Source organism: Mizuhopecten yessoensis, unplaced genomic scaffold, assembly GCF_002113885.1.
Source record: "Mizuhopecten yessoensis strain PY_sf001 unplaced genomic scaffold, ASM211388v2 scaffold7441, whole genome shotgun sequence".
Taxonomy (NCBI): Eukaryota; Metazoa; Mollusca; class Bivalvia; order Pectinida; family Pectinidae; genus Mizuhopecten; species Mizuhopecten yessoensis.
This window is the reverse complement of record NW_018407049.1, coordinates 551,627-574,631: the sequence shown is the minus strand read 5'-3', so window position 1 is coordinate 574,631 and position 23,005 is coordinate 551,627. Positions and strand designations below refer to the sequence as shown.

At 36.9% G+C, this 23,005-nt stretch overlaps 2 protein-coding genes across 4 annotated transcripts in view; one reads left to right on the top strand and one right to left on the bottom strand.

The window, feature by feature from the left end:
- Positions 1 to 1,527, top strand: part of LOC110453520 (signal transducer and activator of transcription 5A-like) — a 51,082-nt gene extending 49,555 nt beyond the window's left edge. For all 3 annotated transcript variants that reach the window (XM_021502495.1, XM_021502496.1, XM_021502494.1), the window contains one exon: positions 95 to 1,527. In XM_021502495.1, coding sequence (XP_021358170.1) covers positions 95 to 146 — 52 coding nt within the window. In that variant the 3' untranslated portion in view covers positions 147 to 1,527. The remainder of the gene's footprint in view (positions 1 to 94) is intronic.
- A 7,076-nt stretch (positions 1,528 to 8,603) lies between these two features.
- On the bottom strand, positions 8,604 to 15,984 carry LOC110453511. Its single transcript, XM_021502467.1, has 8 exons — positions 15,857 to 15,984; positions 14,552 to 15,599; positions 13,819 to 14,111; positions 12,663 to 12,800; positions 11,406 to 11,508; positions 10,905 to 10,992; positions 9,232 to 9,237; positions 8,604 to 9,078 (listed from the first exon to the last, which is right to left on the bottom strand). The coding sequence occupies exons 1-8, from the start codon at positions 15,948 to 15,950 to the stop codon at positions 8,944 to 8,946; spliced, it is 1,905 nt and encodes a 634-aa protein (XP_021358142.1). The 5' UTR covers positions 15,951 to 15,984; the 3' UTR covers positions 8,604 to 8,943.
- Positions 15,985 to 23,005: the final 7,021 nt, after the last annotated feature.

Sequence of the window (23,005 nt, the reverse complement as noted above, 5' to 3'; positions counted from 1 at the left end):
AGTTCGACATTAATTTGAATTGACCCAGTTTTAAAACTATTATGAAAATGGTATTTTAAAATTCCTAACGAAATTCTCTTTTTTTCATTTCCAGACAAATCGATGCATTCGACGAGCTTATCAGTGAAGATGATGACATTTTATGATCACAGAGGATGATGCAACAGTTTAGAATATTGAGGACAATAACACGTATTCTTTGTAAACTGTATCCAGCATTCTTTGAGTTTACATTCCTGAAAAAAATGGTGAATTGGATCGTGACACAACTCGAAATGTGAATTATTGTCAGTGGTGGTCATTTGTATAGTGTTTTTTTATATATTTTTCGCCTACTCTAAAGAATGAATGAAAATTAAAATGTTCACCAAATGTATTATAAAAACATTCTTTCATCAACGCTGTTTGAGAATCCTAGCTGGACGATGTAGATTTGGATTGGGTCATGTGTGTAGTAGCGAGTGATCATGTGAAGGTCTCGCAGAATTACAGTTGAGGTGTACGAATAACCTGTCGTGATATATTGATCTATGGGACAACGATACAATCCCATTTTTTAAGCATATTGATGAAAATACATGTGGAAGTTTATCCATGGTAAATATGTGAATATGTATAACTACACGCAGTTGTAATGATTATTCATGATCATATACACTTGTACTGAATGATTTATAATACAATAGAACCGGATAAAACATATCACTTCCATTAATACAAATTAATTTGCTGCACAAGCCGAAATTCGCTTGTGTTTCATTGAAATACACTCCTACTGCATTTAATAAACCCAGACATAACAACAGGGCGTACTTAAGATCTGATTACAGCTGTAAGGATGCATATCATTAATCTACTCAAAACCTTTGGTCAATCCACGTGTTCTGTAACGGTAAAGGTTTCCAGCACTACGTGGCACCTCTTATGATGTTTCCTGTCCAGTAACGTATGTAGTCACCATCGATCTAAGACAAAGTGATCACTAAAATAATATCATTGTTCTAAAACAGATCATCAATAATGATGAGGGTAAAAATTGTAAACGTAGATTGAAAGCTCCCCGATAGAAAACCCTGGATAGCTAAGTATATCTGTCAATAGGACGCATCTATCCAAATGTCCTTATACCTAAAAGATGTTCATGAGAACGAATCAACCGTCTATTAATTAAGCTGAAACATTTTGATACCGTAGAAAGGACCGTTATTGAAGTAAATTATAGTATCCATGTAAGTATAGGTATCTTAACTATTGAAAATGTAGAATAAACCGTTTCGATCTGGAAATGAAAATTATCTCAATCAAACAACTTAATGAAAACATTGACATTTAAGGTCAACCAAATAAAATGTTGATTTTGATAACTTGTGTGATCAATATATTTTTAATAAACTGGGTACTTGGAAATAGATTTCCTGACAACAGGGGACAGGTTTTACAAGGATTAAGGAGTTTCCACCCTTCGTAATACACATGTTTTTCTTTTCGTATTTTCGTGTCGTCATTTCCGTATTGCGTATCGTGGTGTAAATTATAGTAACACCGGGTAAACAATAGTACACGTGCGTGACGATGATATGTCAACACCCGATATCGAGACTTAACTTGGAAATGTGTAATCACACGTACTTCAGAAATAAGGCTTATGATACAAAGACATTAATTAACTCACGGGCAAACACTGACATATGATCAGACGACTTCCAAGAAGGTCGTATATGAGGCGCATGGAATGCAGACTGATGTGTTTTGTTTACCGACCTCACCTGTACGTATCACGTGCTAACAGTAGTTCACAAGCTCTTGGTCGCTACGACTTTTGTTGTCGAGCGAGTTACGCTCTGTCAGATAAATCGGTTCACAAATGCAATTACAATAACTCTGTTAAAAAGTGGTTTGTAAAATATCAAGATCCCTATAAAATGCAAGTGCATGTGCGTGCACGTAATAACGGCATACCATGCGATAGCCTATGGTTACATATGTACCTGACATGTTAATATACCATGCGTAAGCAGGCTATGGAATGATGTCCAAAGTGTACATGATTGAGAGTAATTTTGTTCCATAAAAGAACAGTAAATTGACAATTAAATCTAGTAATTTAAATTACTTCCGTCGTTTTTTGGTATAGTAAAGAAAATAAGTGTCATTGTATAAATTCTATCCCTCTGCAAAAAGTTCCGGTTTTTTTCAAGGTAGACAACTCTCATCAGGATCAAAATTATTGTAAAATGTAAAATAAATTAATTATAAAGACTTTGTGTGCATTTGGTTCAATTTTTCAGTCTTTTTGTATGAAACTATGTGTCCTGTTTGCTTTTAGCTTGTATTTAGTAACTGTTATCCAAACAATTTCAATAAAAAACGCTTTTTGTAACATGTTGTAGATATTTTATGATAAATAAAATATTTGTAGGGTTGTTTCTTTTCATTATTTTATTGTTGTTATAGTTTTGAACAATGCCACACGCTCAAAAAATGTAAAAGTGTTGAATTTGACAAAAATTCAATATTTCGGTATTTTTTACAAAAAAAATCCCCAGTTTATCGGAATGCTTAGATTTTCATAAAATCATCTCTACATAGTGACATAACCATTATGTGAAACTTTCATTGAACCCTGCTGGCTAATTGCGAAAGGGTGGAGCCTCCTTAAGTCATACTATGACGAAATTGAAAAGGTTGATGATTGTGTGCTTAAACAGACGTGTGTCAAAAACCTAAACTGTTCAATGGTTTTAAAAGATATTTATGAGAATAGATGCATTTTAGCATATACGTTTATTTATGTGTGAGAAATATATTTTGAGAATGACACTACAATTAATTATGCTACAGTGTGAATTAATGTACTTTGAAGATAGTCAACAAAGTACCTTATCTTAATTGTTATTTCATATGATGTCTATTTTTCTATTCAAACAATTTTTAATATATATATTTTTAAAGCCAAAATGTACTTCGGTGATTTTATAGCAATGTGTTGACTTTACTGTTGATTGAATTGAATGGGAAGAAAATAAAATTATTATTCTATTACGTTTGATGTTTTATGATGTACAACATAATAAATATGTATCAAATAAAAATATATTAAAATATTCTAATATGATTTAATCTTGTTTGTGACAAGCATTTTCATTGGCTTAAAAATTTATGTTATCAGCCCATAACGTAAAAAATGACGTCGCCGTTTATAACGTCGCTTTTGAATGGCTGATACAGCAGCGCAATAATTTCTAAGAGAAAAGAGTCCATCAATAAAATTGGATTCCCACAGGGATTGTGTATAGTAGATTAAATTATAAGGATTAACTTGAATATATTTTTCATGTTATGGAGCTTATAACACAAAAAACCGGAGTGTACTCTCATCATAAACCGCTTCGCGGTTTATTTAGTGTACTCTCCGGGTTTTTGGTGTTATACCTCCATTTTCGCACTCATTTTCATTCTTCAACCAACATTTAATACAAATTTTGTAATGGGTTTTTTAAAGAGAGAGAGAGAGAGAGAAAGAAAGAGAGAGAGGGTGGGGGTGGGGAGGGAAGGAGCAAAAGAGCTTTTACAGAAATTGAGGAGGGGGGGAGAGGGCTGAGAAGACAACAAGGGGTCCAAGTGGTAAAGATGTTGAGTCCATGTGTGTCCATTTATTAGTACATAATCTTAATTATAGAGATGAGAGAATTACAGTAATATATNCTTATCAGTTGCATAGTAAGTACTTTTATAGTTATGCATGCCAAAAATGAAAGTTTCCTTATTAAAAGTAAATGGAATAAATAATGCGTCTAATAAAAATTCAAAGTTCTGAAAGAATGACTGTACTTTTTCACACTCCCATAGCATATGAACTATTGTTTCTATTTCTGTTTTACAAAAAATGCATATTCAAAAAAATATATTCAAGTTAATCCTTAAATAATGAACTTGTTTTCGTTGAAATAAATTTCTGAATTAGGGTATACACAATATATTGAAAAATGACATAGCCAAAAAAGAACTATGAAACCTATTGTTTTGTAGAAGTACGTACGCATCATGTGTAGCACCTGTCACGATGTTTCCTGTATAATTCAGTAAATGATATCGGACACGGTGAAGATTACTTCAACCATGGAAAGCGTTTCTATACTTTAGTTGGAAACTAGGTCTCATGATGATGATAATAAACCTTTGTTGAGTTTGGATTCAAGCCGCCCTGAGTGAGACCTAAGGTACGTAATAATAGAATCCATCCCTGATGTGAGGTATGGATAAGGTTATTCAAACCCAGGGGATAAAATATTAAGTAGGAGACCCGAGGCTTTGCCGAGGGTCTTTTGCTCAATATTTTATCCCGAGGGTTTGAATAACCTTATCCTTACCTCACCTCAGGGATGGATTCTATTTCTTGCTTATTACCCAAAACCCCGTAAAAACAGCTGTTCTTCTAGTTAAGTTGTAAACTGTCCGCACATTTCTCATTTGCCTATGAAGCCTGGATGGCAATTGTTAGTGATGTCAATGACCCTGACTGACCCCAAAACATCATAAAATGACGTCACGAACAATAGCGTGACCCCGAAAGGTCACTATAATTTCCCCACCAGTCTGCGCGTGTAAGCGATCTAGACCAGTGGGTCGGATGGAATTTTCCAGCACCGCCGGAAATGCGGATATCTCGGTCTAGTATGCAAGAAATACATTGGTCCCCTGTATATATGATTTAAAGAGTCAGCTCATTACAACACAGAAAACAGATTGACTAGAACAGGTCCACAGTTAGCCCTCAATATCAGTTTTGACTACATGTATGTGATGTTTAAAATCTCATTTCTGTTGGCAATATGGTACTTACGTGAGCTAGTCATAGATCGAAAGGGACTGAAATACTTAATCATTGGTTTCAGTTATGTACAAAGAATCGTGGTATACATAAAGGAGAATTTAAACGCTTCAACAGGATTTAAGTTTTGAGATTGAAAATTGTACAGGATTATCTCTATTTTTATTTCACTTGATGTTAGAAGTCCATATTGCGATGTGGTACATTGTAAATTAAGTGCTTGGAAAGTTTGCCTTATAGTAAGTACGTATGTTTACAGATACCTGTGCTTTAAAGGACTGCTTAAAATACGCCAATGTTATTGATGCACACGTTTTTGTTTAGTTTAATGCTTCTTAAAAGACATATAAGAGGAACAGGTTTTGTTTTGTTGAAGTCACATGTCGAAAGTAATGCTTCCATTTCGTCTTCTGCAGTGGCGTATTTAGGGCTAATTTATAAATAAATTACAGAGTATGTAAAAATTACTGAATTGCACGCACTGATCAATAAAACGTATTATTACGTACCAATTACTAGTTCTAGCGTACAGGCCACGATTGCTAAAAGATTGGTTAGAGTAAATCAGTGGTTAGGGAAATCTTAAATATGAATACAACAAACTCAAGAACATCTTACATCATTTAATGCTACAAGACTGGTTGCGACTTGTAATATTGATGTGGTTTGAGGATTAAATTTGTAAAACGCCCTTGCTACTTATTGGCAGCAAGTGATGTTTTTTTCAGTAACCACTGGTTAAGGTTGAGCAACATTCGAACAACTGGTGCCACATTACTAATATGCACTTGCCTAATTTATTCTTACGTAAAAATTACTCATTTATACATACGGATGACTAAATAGCAACTAAGTGTTAATTATGTTTAGGTATGAATTAGTAATTTAAATTTCCCGCGGTTCGTAGAATAGCGGGAATTATTTGTCCTGTAGGTACGTGGCAATCGTATAGGCTGGGAAGCACGTGCGGTTTATAGCCGACCAATGAGATTGTTTTGAAAGCCTAAGGCGTGAAGGGGTTAGTTTGTTAGGCATTCTAGCTTTTGGTCAGCTCAGGAACGGATTGTTTAAATTCAGCATAATTCATTGTAATATAAGGGAAATAATAGCTTGTATAGGGGTTTCTCCTGAATGTATGAAGATCGTGTTTATACTTAATGTTTATAAATCCCAGCAAGGTAAACCTGAACATTTGGTTGGTACACCTCCTGTATCCCTAAAATTGGTTTTCAAGTTGGGTGGCAGGCTTTGTTTATGTAGATAAACATGGTTCGAGAAGGGGAGATTGTCGAGTGTGGGCTACGCGTATGATATATATATATATGTTCATAAAACAACGATTTGAATTAAACGCCGACTCAGTCGTTCCTAAAGGCGGAGCAGCTAGTTGGATATAAGCAGTTTGTTGTTTATTATACGGAGTAATAAGTATATAGAGGACTTCGTAATGGGAGATTACAACAAACATAATGTACGACCGACTACATCAACACCAGGTTATAAATACCTTCAAAACGTGGACACGTTTGCCTAGTTTCAACATTTTTATTAGATAGCAAACATTACATATACAATGATTCTATAACTTCTTAAAGAAATAATAGTATGGTAAAAGGTGTTTATTATTTTTACTGATGCTTGTTATTTTCACAGTAAACAAACAATAACATAAATATTAAAGCGTCACTACACAAAGACAAAATCGGAACGGTAGGACAAGATAAAGGTAGCAATCAGGAGCAATTTATGATGTAAAAAACCTGTCAAATCTATCTAGGTTCGACGTCATTTAATGATAAAGCAATTGAAAAAAACACTTCCAGGAATGCAGACAATGCAATTGCTAAGCTAGATACTGTTTATGGATGAAATATTGACGCCATGAAGAAATAAGGTTTTCTGTGATACCAGCAAAGCCTTTGACAGAGTTTAATTCCCATCTAAAAGATAGCCCTACGTGTATAGGTGGTTCCCATTGGTGAAGACTTTGATAATTTTTCTTCCAATGTCCTCTTTATACGTTCCAAAGACATTTTTTACCTCAACTCACTCTCTGCTCTAGGTGACAGTATTCCGCTTAATCCTCAAACTTTTCTCTATGGTTTTCAACCAAGAGACTATGCTATGAATATAGATATTGTGGAGCTGGTTCAGAGGTACATTGGAGACACGCTACTTTTCTATTAGATTCTTCTGATTTTCAATTGTATGTTTAATTGTTGCATGAGTTGGTCTGTTGGTCACCGGTCTTGACGAATCAAACACGGAAAATTGGTTTCCTTTGGCCTACAGTCCGTGTTAGACGATCAGACTGATATTATGACATTCCTCTTTTAAATATAACAGTAATTTAGAGATATATATTTTCCAAACTGCATCATACAATATAAATGTCAAATGTTAAAACAAAATGTTGTTACATATATATACTATAAATATGATGGGTATGTGCTGTTAAATATTGTATGGAAAGGGATTTGTATGCCTGTTGCCCAGTTCCGATTGTTCGTAAGATATGCATAATAAAACATACTGAAATTAAGGAAATAGGTATTAGTTGAACGAACCCAAGTGAAAGAATGTGTTATTAAAGAGATTTTCATTTAACAGTGGGAACAAGGGGTAACTACAGTGAGAGTATATGGAGTTGTTACAACGTAGAGTTGAGATCAGATATGGCTGCAGTGAGAGTATATAGAAATGTTATAACTTACAGTTGAGACCAGACAAAGCTACAATGAGAGTATACAGAGATGAAATAATTCAGAGTTGAGACCACACATAACTACAGTGAGAGTATACAGAGATATCTTATAACGGAGAATTGAGACCAGAAATAACTTCAGTGGGAGTGTATAAAAATGTAATAACGTAGAGTTGAGACCAGATATAGCTGCAGTGAAAGTACATATATAAATGTTATGACGTAGAGTTGATACCAGATATGGCTGCAGTAAGAGAATATATAAATGTTATAACTCTTTACCAAAGTTGTGTGATTTTTTTAAGAAACAAATGAAATTCAAATGGAAAAAGGTATGGCTTTTATAATTATGTGATCGATGCCAGTAGGGGTTTCAACGTTGTTCAACATACTACCATCATAATATTGTCTCAGACATCGACATTGTTTCTGTAGACAGTGTCACTGTTTCTGTTGACATCGTCATTTTCTCTGTTGACATCGTCATTGTCACTGCAATTATCGTCACTGTTTGTGAAGATATCGAGATTGTTTCTGTAAACTTCCTCATGGTTCCTGTAAACATCGTCATTGTTTCTGTAAACGTCGTCATTGTTTCTGTAGACATCGTCATTATTACTGTAGACATCGTCATTGTTTCTGTAAAAGTCGTCATTGTTTCTGTAGACATCGTCATTATTACTGTAGACATCGTCATTGTTTCTGTAGACATCGTCTTTGTTACTGTGGACAGCGTCATTGTTTCTGTTGACATCGTCATTGTTTCTGTAGACATCGTCATTATCACTGTAGACATCGTCATTGTTTGTGGAGATATCGAGATTGTTTCTGTAAAATTTGCCATTGTTATTGCAGACATCGTCATTGTTTCTGAAAACTTCATAATTGTTACTGTTGACATCGTCATTGTTACTGTAGACATCGTCATTGTAACTTTAGACATCGTCACTGTGTGTGTAGATATCGAGATTGTTTCTGTAAACTTTGCCATTGTTTCTGTAGACATCGTCATTGTTTCTGAAAACTTCGTCATTGTTACTGTTGACATCGTCATTGTTACTGTAGACATCGTCATTGTAACTTTAGACATCGTCACTGTTTGTGTAGATATCGAGATTGTTTCTGTAAACTTTGCCATTGTTTCTGTAGACATCGTCATTGTTTCTGAAAACTTCGTCATTGTTACCTATTGACATAGTCATTGTTACTGTAGACTTCGCCATTGTTACTGTAGACATCGTCATTGTAACTTTAGACATCGTCACTGTTTCTGTAGATATCGTCATTGTTTCTCTAAACATCGTCATATTTTCTGTAGACATCATCATTGTTTCTATAAACTCCGTCATTATTATTGTAGACATCGCCATGTGCTTCTTCGGACACGCCGTTACTTATGTAGACTACTTCAGTGAATATCTTCAGAATCAGGTGTGTTTTCCCTCGAGGATAGGTTAACATCATCTAGGAAGAACCCTTCCTTCCGTATCAACCAATATGTTCTCACGGTACCTCTAAAGGAGGACATCAGCACCGGGTCGGTCTACAAGATAATTGTATAGCAATCATTTCATACAATTCGTAACACTGTTAATCCTATTCTATACAGTTAAGTTTTGAATTAAGATTTTTTTCGTTGCTAAATTTAGAACATAGACAACTTTTTACAAAACTGAGAATAAATAACAGAGACAACACTATTCTATGCAACCCTGTCTTTGTAAGATTTTGTTACACACTTATGCTTGCATATCTTACTTGTTTTCGAAAGAATTTTGTTTTCATAATACACCATTAAGCGACATGTAAGATATATATTATTATCTATGAACCAAAAGTGTTGTGCTATATGGGTCTGTTTCTTTAAAAAATCGTTTGACCCGAGGAAGGTTGCTTACAACATACTTAAGAAACATTGTAATGCTAATAAATATTTTTTGTATATTTGCAGTTCGATTGTTACACTATCTTGTTTGGATGAAAAAGCCACCAAAACTAATTGAATTGACATCTGTTTGCGTGTTTACTGTCTGTTTAAACATATCGCAATGTTTATTTTGTCACTTTCTTTCTAGCAAGACCATGTAAATGTTTGCTGATCTGTGTAAAACTAGAATATATACGGCGTAGATACATCAACACATTTACTTACAACACAGCTGTACGTTAGTACGTTTAGAGTAAATTACATAGTAAAGCTATATCTATGTACGGAAGGTAAATGTTAAACATTTCTGCCAGATTATACTGTGAATATTAATTTTACCTGTAGCACAGAAATTTGAAAAAAACCGTGACATTTAAACGTTTACATATTTCATTTCACTGTAAAACAAAACCACACATATTTGACAGACTTATACCAGGCAAGGTACTCATTTAAGCATTGAACTGTTTTTGTATGGTATTTATGATCTATTTGAATGACACAGCTTTGCAAGAAAACAACATAATGCGCGCTAGCGAATAGATCATAAATACCATACAAAAACAGTTCAATACTTATATATTTACGTTTTCTCTGCCTCTTATGTTCTATTTTAACTTATAATTTATATTTAAAATCAAAAATGCCCGCCTTATCGACAGTCCACACAATTTCGTTCAATAGTTTGAACAGCGTATTGTCGCGTGCTGATTGGCAAACAAAGTAGTACTTTGAAATTTTAATAAACACTTCAATTGTATTCCACAATTCAGTATCGATACAATTGCGTATGATATGTCTATAGGGTGATTTAAGTTAGCTGATAGCAAGATTTGAAATATTTTCGATTTTTCCCCGGAACAAATTTCGCGCATGGACAAATACAGTGAACACCGTAAATCCGACCTTGCTCTCCACAAGGGAGTTATTTTTGGAAGTTAACGAACCCCTGTTGATCAGTGCAGTGTAACAGACGATATTTCTGTTAAAATTGCATGAGCGTTAAAATTGTTTCCATTGCCGGCATTGGAGATTTCAACCGATGTGCATTTTGTACGATATTGCAGACCTTGGTCTTGTTTTCGTTGTAATAAAAGTGTTTTTTATTTTATTTTTTATTTTGCACATAAATTTATAATGACATTGTCAAATCTCATAATGGCCAGCGATATTTCAGCAGCCGTCATGTTTATTTTATATTGGATATTGTTGTTCCGGTCAGTGTTGTATTAATACGCTAAGAATTGTGTCTCGTGATGCATGGTAATTAAAGTCCCATCAACGACACAGCTTTCAAAGAGGCTATATAGCGGCAATGCCATGCAAATGTAAATATAAAGGTTTAAGTAGTTTTGCTAATGTGAAAAGTGTCACATAGCGGGTAGTGTGTAGAGTGGGGGCCTGAAAAATCATACGGGAATAGCATCCCATTGTTGTTTTACCTTGGCCAAGTCGTCAGTCCGTAGCTCCATCACGTAACCTCCAAGTTCGTTAAGAATGTCAAATGTTGTCTCACTTATATGGATCATGCTCGCTAAAAACAAAACAAAAACATATCGCCATAAACCCATATAGTTTGTTCACATACATTTGTACATATAACAATAACTAAATTTTAAAACAGCAGCTTAGCTTCTGTCAATGTCTGAGTATTTATCATCAGTATATATGTGCAAGTTTGACGGATCCTGAGGCTGGGTGTTCCATATTTCCTCCACCACCAAAGCAAAGATTCTACAAGTTGCTCCTCGTTGACAATATCATGTGGAACCTAATGTCGCTACAGAGCTGTAACATTTAATGCTGATATCGCGACAAAACGGTTTCGTTTACGTTTCGGTATTATCTTATTTTCCTTTAATATACTTATATGTGATATATAAAATATGAGTTGTATTTTACACCGTGCAATATTACTAATATTTGGGAAGAGAACACATGACTTACGTCGTCCGAGAGACTCCATTTTAGCAGCCACATTGACGCTTTCCCCAAACAGGCAATATCTCGGCATCTTTGTTCCCACCACGCCAGCGACCACGGAACCTGAGGGAAATCCAAGTCATAGAGGGATCATTTTAGGGACGGACGGTTAGACTATGTAACCCTTTAACACGTCTTGCCAAAGTGGACGCATCAATAAATAGAAATTACTTTACGCTATTATAGATTATTTTCTTCTGGGAAGTTTACTTATATATCGGAATAAATAGATAAAATCCATGATGTTTGTTTTACATCAATTGTGTTACACTGACGAATATTGTAAACCAAACGTAATGAGTACTCCACAGGTAAAACTATTCTTTTACACAATCGAAACGTAGGAAGTGGTCGAAAAAAACAACAACATTAAAACGAATTAAGATATGTTTGTGTAAAAGTAATTTATTACTTCCAATACATAGTTTGGGCCTTTTTTGGCCTCGAAATCCATCGAAATTAAAAATCAATAGAACTTTCAAATTATTGTTTCTTTAATTTTGAACATTTATTTGAGTTCCAATAAAGGCTGCCATGGTAGCCAGTTAAAATTTGCATAATTATTCAGTCAATTTTGACAGATTTACGCCTAGTTTGTTCAGGCATGTGCTATATAGTTTCAAGGAGAAAACCTATAAAAAATATGAAAATATTCACTGAATATTTGAACTTGTTACCATGACAACAATAACTAGAAATGTAAACATTTTTTTTATTGAAAGCGTTTGAGAAGAACTGAAAATTAAAGAAACAGTCGTTTGAAAGTTGATTTAAAGGTTTTTAAATTCAAATGTATTTTTTGGCCATAACCCTCCCAAAACATACATAGTCTTTTCCTTTGATTTTACAACATTGTAATACATACAATGATACCAGGTTGATAGCATAGTTGTTTGTGTTTACCACACTCCTCGTGATTTTACCAGTCATCCATCCGCCCCTATGTCCCCTTAAGTAATCGGTCAAATTTGAATGGTTGCAAACTTTTCTGTGTAAATATGATCATTTTACATCCAAGAATGTCGGCTTTTTGCCCAAACGTCGATCGTGACAATCTATCGAATAAGGATGACAATCATCCTGAGATGGTTTAAACATAAAAGTGCTCGTATGTCATTTTCCCAGAAAAGTTAAAAATATCGAATTCACAAGGTGTAACGAACCATAGAGTAACTGGATACTGACAACTATAAACAGAAATAACGTGTTACACGTACCTGAGTGACATCCAATCCGGAGCTGGAGCGTTTTACCCGGAATGTGCGGGATTTTCATGCTGCAAATATGTACTAATAGATCAAGGGCCATTGTGGCGATCTCTCCAGCATGCTTCTGCCCATTCGATTTAGGAACTCCTGGAATGTACATATATATATACTGTTTTGAAAATAATAGCAAAGATACACATTTATGTTTTTATGCCTTGTAATACGCTAAAGATTTATTTTAAAAAAGACGTATTTTCGAAATCGCATTACTTGCAAAGGGCGAAGGTGCTTGCATGTTTGTTTTGTCTAACGAAATGACGAGATAAGTGAAACCATCGATATACATTATGTAGCTACGTTAAATTCTCAAACGAGGTTTGTAGACTATTTTGTCAATGAAACGGCATATGATTCTCCAGTAAGGCAGTCGGTGGATGTGTTGTCGTCTGATTCAGTCACTTGGAAGTCTGAGTGGTGCATCCATGTAATTTTCTAGGGCATATTGGGAGAAGCGAAACATGACCGAGGAATCTCGTGCGCGAAAGTTCTAAAAAATATTTCCCCTTCATACGAACAGTAAAATACAATCAGACGCGATGTTATATAGGCAAGGTGTGATAAAATAGCTTTTGGTAGTTGAAGTTTTTTTTTACCTATGACACAATGAGAATGGCGTTTTGACTTCTGATGAAAATACTTGTATCCGACTGGAAATTAATTGTATGGTGAACCGTTGTTGTAGGTTCAACGTTAATCTTATTTGGTCGCAAACAAATCTCGCTATTTCTTATACAGACACTAGCGTTACCATTGATTCTGATCTTCGCCTAAAAAACATTTCTAAGAAACCAATCTTAAACATACTAATATATGAGGATCACAATGAAGGAAGCAGGAAAACACTTCTAACCGAAAAAAAAACCGAATTATAGAAAATGACATGGATCAATCACAGGGGTTCGTTACAAATGTCTGAAATACACATATGCTATACTGATATTGGTCACAGCACACATAAACAGTGTACGCTTATGTGTGCTGTGGCCCATATTAGTGAAGTAAGTATATGTGTTTCAGACATTTAGAACGAACCTTTATGGATCATTCGTATTTAATGTCAGATAAAGACTTGACACAACCCCTCGAAATAAAGTGATATGCCTACCCGATACTACCATGTAAGCATCCCCAATTGTTTCCACTTTGTATACATCATGTTCCTCAATGCGCTTGTCGAAGCAGGAGAAAAGCTTGTTAAGCATGTTGACAACTTGCAGTGGAGAGCTATTGGACGAGATCTGTGTGAACCCCACGATGTCGCCAAAGAAAAGAGTGGCGTTTTGGAACGTCTCTGCGCAAACCTCCTCATTACGCTTGAGTCGCTCAGCGACCGACTTTGGTAGCATCTGGTACAGAAGCGTATCCGTGCATGTCTTTTCTTGCTTCAATGCACGTGTTCTATAATGTTATATGTTATATATGTTACACATAGTCAATGTTAGCTATTATAATACTACTTATACATTTGTACATGTGTATGTTCCAGTTTAAATCTTACAGGATTACATCAGCAAATTGTTGAAATTACAAACATTGTAGTATTAACTGGAGAGTATACATTACAAGGAGTAGACAATATTCTAGCTTATATATCTGTAACGAAAGTAAACATAGGATTTTTGATAGAACATGAAGCTGTTTGCTTGCGACAACGCATAAAGCAATGCTTTAATAGGAATCCCTGCCACGAACATTCTTGAATGAATGGACAAATGATAGGCATATCGATGCTTGCTTCAATTCTGTCATTGATATGTCAACATATCCTAGGTAACTTTAACGGCAAGTGTCAGGTTCGAAAACAATATGACTGCTTAATTAACCCAATGAAAACTTACCTTGTGGCGATCGATATTGAGTATTTTTGGATTTGTGACGTAAGTGAATATACACCAAATACGACTAAAGGGCATATCAACAGAAAAGCCCCAAACATGAGCGCGAAGACGGTGATATTGCGGACACTCTGTGCTGAATTTGTCTCCAAAATGACATCGATTTCGGAAGCAATAGCCGTTTGTACTTCTCTAATGACGTCCTGATAAAACGTCATGTTTCCAAACCAACTGTCAGCGTACTCCAGCGATCCATAACCCACGGAAGTTTCATTGGAACGAATCTCGAAACGCATGTTCTTGATATTTTCGAATATAACTGGGTGGTCTTTCACACTTTGATCGTAGATATTAAAGGCGATTTCTGAGAGTTGTCTGGCGAACCGAAAAGTGACATTTGCGATGTCCTGACTTTCAAGAAACATAAGGTATTCCTGTCGATTACGGAAATAGCCGAGTGCGTAAAATGTTACTCCATACCCTCGCTCCCGTCCGATGTTTTCGCTGGTCACGATGATCTCCTGATAAGCTACCAGGCTTTTCCAAATCGATTCAGAACTCGCCACTGATATTGCCTCATACAGCCACTTGATGAAAACATCGATGCCGTCTGAATAGAACGCTATTTCGCCCGCAGTTGTGAGCTCTTTGATGTCTAGTTCATATCGGTGCTTGGCCAGATAGGCAGAGAAAACCTCCAAGGTTTGAAATTCGGGTCGTGGATTGCTTGCACTTACTGGCCAAGAGGACAAATTATTTAGTGCGCTGTCGGTATCAATGTAGCGGTTAAGCAGACGACCTTTAGTTTCTGGACCGATGCTGCTGGCATAAAGAGTACTCATGTCCCGTTCCCGCTGAAAATAGCGGAGAAACGTTCCAAGCTCGCGTCCAAGGTACAGATCTTGGCGGATTGCAATCAACTTGGTATAAGTTTGCAAAGTCCCGTCAAAGAAATTAGCCGTTATGCTAAGAAGAGCAAATATTGGAACCATCACAATTGTCAGCATCTTAAACATTTGCTTTCGCTTTCCAATATTAGTTATTGGATTTCCTGGCGGAAGAAGAAAAAAACGTTCCTTTTAATCCGTGTTTTTTTTCAAACACATGACAACAATTCAAAAAGAATATTATCATACAGACTTAAAGAAATTGATTTTGAACATTTATGGGTTTGTTTTTGTTATACATATTACACGAACAATGTGGCAAAAAAACCCAGAAAGTTACATTATAAAACAAATTGCAGTTATAACGCAGAAATTGAGAATAGCTCAAACAGTGGTAGGGTTTATAGTAAGCGTCACTGACCTCTGCACACAGTCTGACACCGGCTGCCATCTCCCTGCAAAATCAACATGTCAATGATACTCTCACTCAATTGCGAGTTGCTCAGGGCAGCCATCTTTGATAACTTGGACTGCTGGCTGCCCGTTGGGTTGGCGTTGCTCTTCTTGATAAAACCCATGATCTAAAACAAAAAGGAAAAATCTATCTGTAATATTGGCATTTCGAAAAAAGCCCCGTGATTTAAAACAAAAAAGGTGCAGAAAGTCCTCGGATCTATGAAAATGACACATTTTGTTTATATTTGCCCTTTGAGAAAACCCCAATCAACTTTATAAAAAGATGTCACAAATGTACAAGGGTCTAAACAAGGTTTAACAGATAGGTCTGCCCTTCGGGAAGCATGTTTTCCCAGTACGATATGCATATAACTAAAGCAATAAAGCAACACGTTCAAAATGTAGCTCTATGCATTTCCTACTAGAAAGCAGTGCGTGGTGTGATAGTAATGTATAGCGGTAGATATAGCTGATAACTCATAAAAGAATTAAAGTAATCTATAAACTTTCTATTGGTATGGTTTATTAAGGTTAATACCGATAAGATAGATACTTCATTTTTAGAATTTAAGAGATCTGCAAAGCAATTTCACTTGAAATGAAATGAATTATGATTTCCTCCCTTATTCTGTATTTTATACATGTATATTTTATAAAGCTGGAAATATTGTACATTTTATCATACATTGTATCTTGACAATATGTAAGATGAGCTTCATGCTCAATATGTTATCAAGAATAAATAAAGCCTTTATTATTATTATTATTATGCTGGTTAAATGACATTTGCAATTTCAGTAAAACAAAAACAGTGCGGATATCGAGACACTATTCTTTGGTAATTGGTAGCAATAATGACCCAGATGTAGATATGCTTTAAGTTTATATATCACTCATAGATCCGTTCGTTTTCACGGGACAGATAAAACTAGCGACATGAAGTACACTCATAATACAATAACCAAATAAACCATTCTGGTGATTTTTTTGTCTGTGCAATATGGTAGATGCCGCTTTAAGAAATCGTTTGAATAAATAATGCAAATCTTAAAAATCTTACCAAGTTGACCAACATAAAGTAATACAGGTGTTCTAGCCCCTCCGAAATAATGATGCGTGAGAGTTCTTCGACTAGGCAGCTCTCTATTCGCTACAACATTTATTTCAACCAGTCAGCTATTTCAATAACTCATTAAGTGCGGAAAGTGTGGTAACGTCTTCCCTTCACTTATTCCATGTCCTGCTTCCTGGTATACCATTAACTTAATGAGCGTTCAAGTTCACCAGCGGAATAAAGAAGGAGTAGGGTGCAGCATATTTTAAAGTAGCTAAAATATCCACTTTATCGTACCAGACAAAGGGAAGTCCGCAATTGATTCATTTGGTTAAATCTTTCCTAATTATTGTACAGAATATCAGCAACAATCAACTATATATAAATGAAGTCTTTAAAAAAAGAATAAAAAGGGTTGAATGCTTTCAAACAATCATAATGCAATCAGTGATCCGCTCAGGGGCGATGGAAATGCAACTTATTTTTTTCCAGAAGTTTTAAAGCGGCATTTCTTTGTGAACAGATACGTTTACGAAATCCCTCTGAGCCAAAATTTGATTGGGATTCCCGACAATGGGCTTTGAAAACATGTATGTGCGTTAATTGCGACAAAGCAATAATCATTGATATGAAAATAATTGGATAATATTACGTAGTTTTTTTTTACCTTTATGCCGAATTATTTCAGTACTGTATAATGTACGTACTACAAGGCACGCTACAGTTATTCATAAATTGATTGTATTTGTCTATATGTGCTAATCAGACGGCATTCAACCAGAGGATCAACGTTTCAAACGAGTAAAACAATTTAAGGTAAAATAAAAAGGCTATCCTACCCGAGTTGTTGAGGTCTGGCTATCTGTTCCACTTGATGCTTTCCAACAGACTGACGCTAATTAAGCGAGTACTCTGCATCACCTGGCCTTCTCATATTGGTTACGTCAAAATTGCGAACAGTTAATATGTTATTTAGTATCATCGGCTACTTAAAGCGATTACTGTTGATAATAAGGCTCATTATTTGCCCATTGAAAAGATCACATAGTTATTATGACGCATGTGACTGTGCAATTAGGGGACCGCGGCGGTAATATTCTCTTACTAATTAGTGAAAATCCGGGTACCAGTGCCGATTGTGGGCTAACAGGCGATGATTGCTGCTAAAGATACTAATAACTTGGCATGTCGTCGAGGAAGATGTATTTACCATTGCTATTGGATTAACTGTGGCTAGATATGTAATCTGCTTTGTTTCATAAACTCGTTTAAGCTTATTACGGCCAGCTGTAGAATCCCAATAATGTTGGATGTCAGTTTTCATCGGTCAACAACCAAGAGGTAAATGTTTAAATGAAACCTTCTTATCAAATATTAGATAAAAAAGAAAATGGATCTCTATTGAATATTACACATAGATTTGCTGTTATATTAGGTATTTTTATTGATATGATTTTTTGTTGTAATGAACTTAAAACAACGATGAACAGTACACTTTATCTAAGAAGTTATCAACGAATGTGCGTGTAGTATGGTGGACGCTACCACGTCTTCGATGTAACGACACTTTCTATTGGTTAATAACCAATCTTATTGGATTATAGACCATGCACGTTCTTGCATTTGGTAACTGACCAACACTCTTCCAAATTCTCCTCCACAAATGTAAACAAGCGAGCTCTGGGACGGGTTTGTTTTGTCCAATGAGGGTACATGCATTAAATTTTGTATGAAATAGTATTTGTAAATCTGTCAAATGCTGATTGCATGTGTTGACAAGAGATGCAGATAGATTTAAAATAAATATCATCATAAATTAAAGCTTTGCGTCAGTGTCAATTTTTTTCGACGAATGTTTGCACGCACTAGGGAAAAGTTTAATTTAAATGATTAGAATATTTAGGTCACTTTCTTTATTAGAGGTGTGTTGACAGAGATAGACGATAAAATCACATTTACATTTTATTAAACAGAGTAGATATAATCAACATAATATATGTTTGTCTATTATGGTGGAAAATATAACTCTGAATTCGAAAACGTTGTAAAAATAATCAACTCAGGCAGCAAGTAACCTTCGTTTAGTACTGTTCGAACATTTTCTCACTCTCATTATACATTCCACATTAAAAACCAACGCAGATATGTTGATTCTTTTCTTAAAGGATAAATACATGTTGTCCAAATAATTATAGACCCATAGAAAATTCCAACATTTGACCGGTTCTAGCGGATTAATTTAATCGGTGATTTTGACTTTCATGTTAAAAGCTTTAACATGAAAGTCAAAATCACCGATTACATTTAATAAGACTGAAAGTATGTTTTTAAGCTTTATACCTAATTCACCTTTAACATTCAATATTTAAGCAATAAACTGCATAGATGTGGCAAACCAACTGGTATAACTGCCATGTGTCACAGACAAACTGAATGGTCGATCGGAGGTGCAAAGACCAACTTTAGTTATAGTCTCATAAGATGAAGCTGCTAATGGCAGTACTTTAGTAGTAATATAGAAGGGCATTGCCACACCAAATGTAAATATATATGTATTAAGATAACGGAAATTCATGCCAGTGTGATCCGCACATTCTTACGGCCGGTAAAATAATGCTTATTGTAAACAAGGACATCAACTGGAATGTAAATCCAGACTAATATTTCTAAGTAAAGCGTTATCATCAAGTCCTTAAGAGGTTAAACGAGAGAAACGAGAGAAAAAGGTTTCGTTGAGGATTCAAAAATGTTGAAAAGAAATCAACTAAGCAAGCGACCTTCGTTAGTATTTTACCAACATGTTCTCACCCTTGATATACATTTTAAATAATTTTATATAATCAACCTATATGTGTATTTAATATATTTTCATTATTGCCCTGTCATTACATGTGAGTTATTTTTCTGACAGTGTACTCTACCTATTCTTTTGTCGTTACATTTTACTTATTGTTATGTTATTATATTCAAATTATTATTCTTTCATTATGTTTGTCATAACGGTCTGTCATTGTATTTTAATTAATAGTTTGTAATTATGTTCTTATCATTAATTTGTCAGTATATTTTAATCATTGTTCAGTCATTACATTTTAGTTATCATTCTGTCACTATATTGCGATATTGATTTCACTGGTGGTATCTATGAGAAGTTTAGAACTTATATACGAGCAAAACTACAGTAACATTCCAAGGTTTAAGAATAGGGTAATATAATTGAAATTGAGGTTTTTGAAGTAAAACCAATTTTCATGATGTAATTCTTACCATAACTTTAGTATGCATATACAATACCTCCACCCATCTTTGTAGCCCAAAAACAAAAGATTAAAATACCCCTACCTCCCTACCGTGACGTAAACCATATCTCGACGACAGAGCAACAGAGTGATCTCCCTTCCTCAAACCCTTTTTATGGAGCCTAAAGGCAGGAGGAATACAGAATGGGACTCTATAAAATTATGGTAAGTATTACAACATGAAAATTGGTTTTACTTCAAAAGCCTCAATTTCATTTTAGAAATAATTACCATAACTTTAGTATGCGAATTCGTCTTACCGTAGTGGAGGCTTCGAATCCAGGCAGACCAGGCTGACGGAACAAACTCGAGACATGCTCAAGGTAGGGAAAAGGTTCAAGGAACCCCCCTAATAAAGCCCCGAAAGTAATTAAAAAATGGAAAACCTCCCCGTGAAACGAGCAGGTGTACCACCGTGGTGCCTGATAGCATACTATTTAAAATCACTGAATTACTGTGGAGGAACAGCCACAGACTGTGCAACCACCACCGGTCCAAGGGAATACAATCCATCAGAATGAGAGGCCAAGGACCGGAGATAAAAATCCGTGAAGGTAGTCTGTCCGCGCCAGAAAGCTGCGGACATGACCTCCTGAAAGGGGGACCCATTGAGGAGGGCCCATGACGCAGCAAGGGCCCTGATCTCATGNGATATCCTGCTGACCCTGCTTAATGGGCAAAAACAGACAATAACAAGAATTGTTTCAGGACGGACGACGGAATCTTTATAGGATCGGCCGAGAAGCCAGGAACCTGACTCTTAGCCATGAAGGCAGGATCAGTGAGAAGGGTAACGGCACGGCAGAGTAATTCCTGGAACCGGAGAGACAAACGTTGGCAACTGATTGTTCAGTGAAGTGGCGAACAGGTCTTTGTGAGGCCTGTCTCACACCTCACAAATTCCCTTGAAAATCGAGAGATTCAGTTGCCACTCTAGCGGCGCCTGGAAATAGTATCCGCCAGAACATTCAATCTGCCTGGTAGATGCTTGACACAAATTGTCAACTGCATTTCCTGACAAAGAAGAAGAATGCGGATAGCGAGGGCACACATGTGTGAGACCTGGTTCCCCCTGTCTCTCCAGATACGCGACACTTGTAGTGTTGTCGGTAGCCACACAAACCACATTGGAATGCAGGATCTCCCGAAGAGACTGCAGAAACAACAGAACAGCACTCATCTCGAGCACATTGATGTGCTCCGAGACCTGTTCCCCAGACCACTCCCCCGACCGGCAGTGCGCGTCGAGGTAAGCTCCCCACCCTGTCATGGATGCATCCGTGTACAGGGTCATAGTGGGAACTGGCTTGGACAAAGGAACCCCTCGGAGAACATTGTCCTGATGATTCCACCAGCGTGCGAACTCCTTGGCCGACTGGTTCAGAGGAAGCCAGGTTTCCCAATCCCTTGATGAAAGGACACAGTTGGCAAGGAGAAACATCTGGAGTGGCCTGATTTGAAGTCTCCCTAAGGGGACCACATCGGCCAGGACGTTGAGATATCCCAGAAAACTGAGAAACCAACGTACCTGGACTTGAAACCAGCCGATGAAGGTCAGAGAAAAGTCCTGGTCTTCTCGAATTTCTCCATCGGTGGAGGGGCGATGCCCTGAACCTTATAGAAACAGTTCCCCAGAAAAACAATATCCTGAGATGAGGAAACCTCCGACTTTTCTCTGGAAGGAATGAAGCCGACCTTGAGTAAGACTTTCAGAACCAAACGGGTGACCTGCACTAGAGACTCTCCCACTAGGTGGAGCATGAGGGAATCGTCGAAATAGACGGTGAGCCCGAACGGCATGGCCCGGAACTGGAAGACCTTTCCGTTGCGACTTCTTGATGGGGATGTGGAAGTAGGCGTCCTTCAGATCTACTGTCGCCCACATTCCTCTCATGGAGACGATAATACCCCGAGGATTCTCCATCTTGAAGTGAGGGGAATCTACGTGCTTGTTGAAGGCACTTAGATTTATGATGGGACGCCACGCCCCGGACTTCTTCCGAACCAGAAACATTCTGGAGTAGAACCCGGGAGTGCATACCGACATAGGAACCTCCTCGACCGCGCCCTTGGTAAGCATGGTCCTTACTTTCTCCTAGAGCGCCAGAGCCTTTTCCGGATCCCCCGGTGGTGGAAAAAAGATTGGCTCTGACGCTAAGGGCGGATCCCGCACTAGCGGAATGCCTAACCCCTCTTGACCACAGACAAGGCCCATGCGTCTTCAGTAATTTCCTTCCACTCTGGAAGGAAAGCGGAAAGACGACCCCCCACAGGAAGATATGGTCGAGGCAGATCGAGACCTTGCCAGGCAAGAGAACCGTCTGCTGACCCGAAGCCTAATCCTGCGGGAGAAGGACCTAAGCTTGAGCCGAGAGGACTGCAGTCCCCCCGGCCAAACTCGTCGTCTAACACGACCACGGAGGGAAGAAGAGAGTAAGGAACCCTTCCTCTTACCCCCAGGAGGGTTCTTACCCTTCTGACCTTTCCATTTGTTGCCCTTGAAGGGAGGCTTATACTTGGGCTGCGCAGAAGACTGCGAAGCCGAAGGTTTAGCCTTCTTCTAAGGAGGCGCTGACCCCTGCGAGGTACTGGCCTTCTAAGCCTGAATCCTCTTCACCAAAAGTGCAGAGGCGACTGAGTCCTACTTCAAATCCTTCGAATCAGATGGAAGTGCCCCTAAAAATGTGGACCCTGAGAAGGGGGCAGTCAACAATCCGGAGCGGTAATGCTCATCGACTGGGCGGTTTTTTTAAAAACTGAA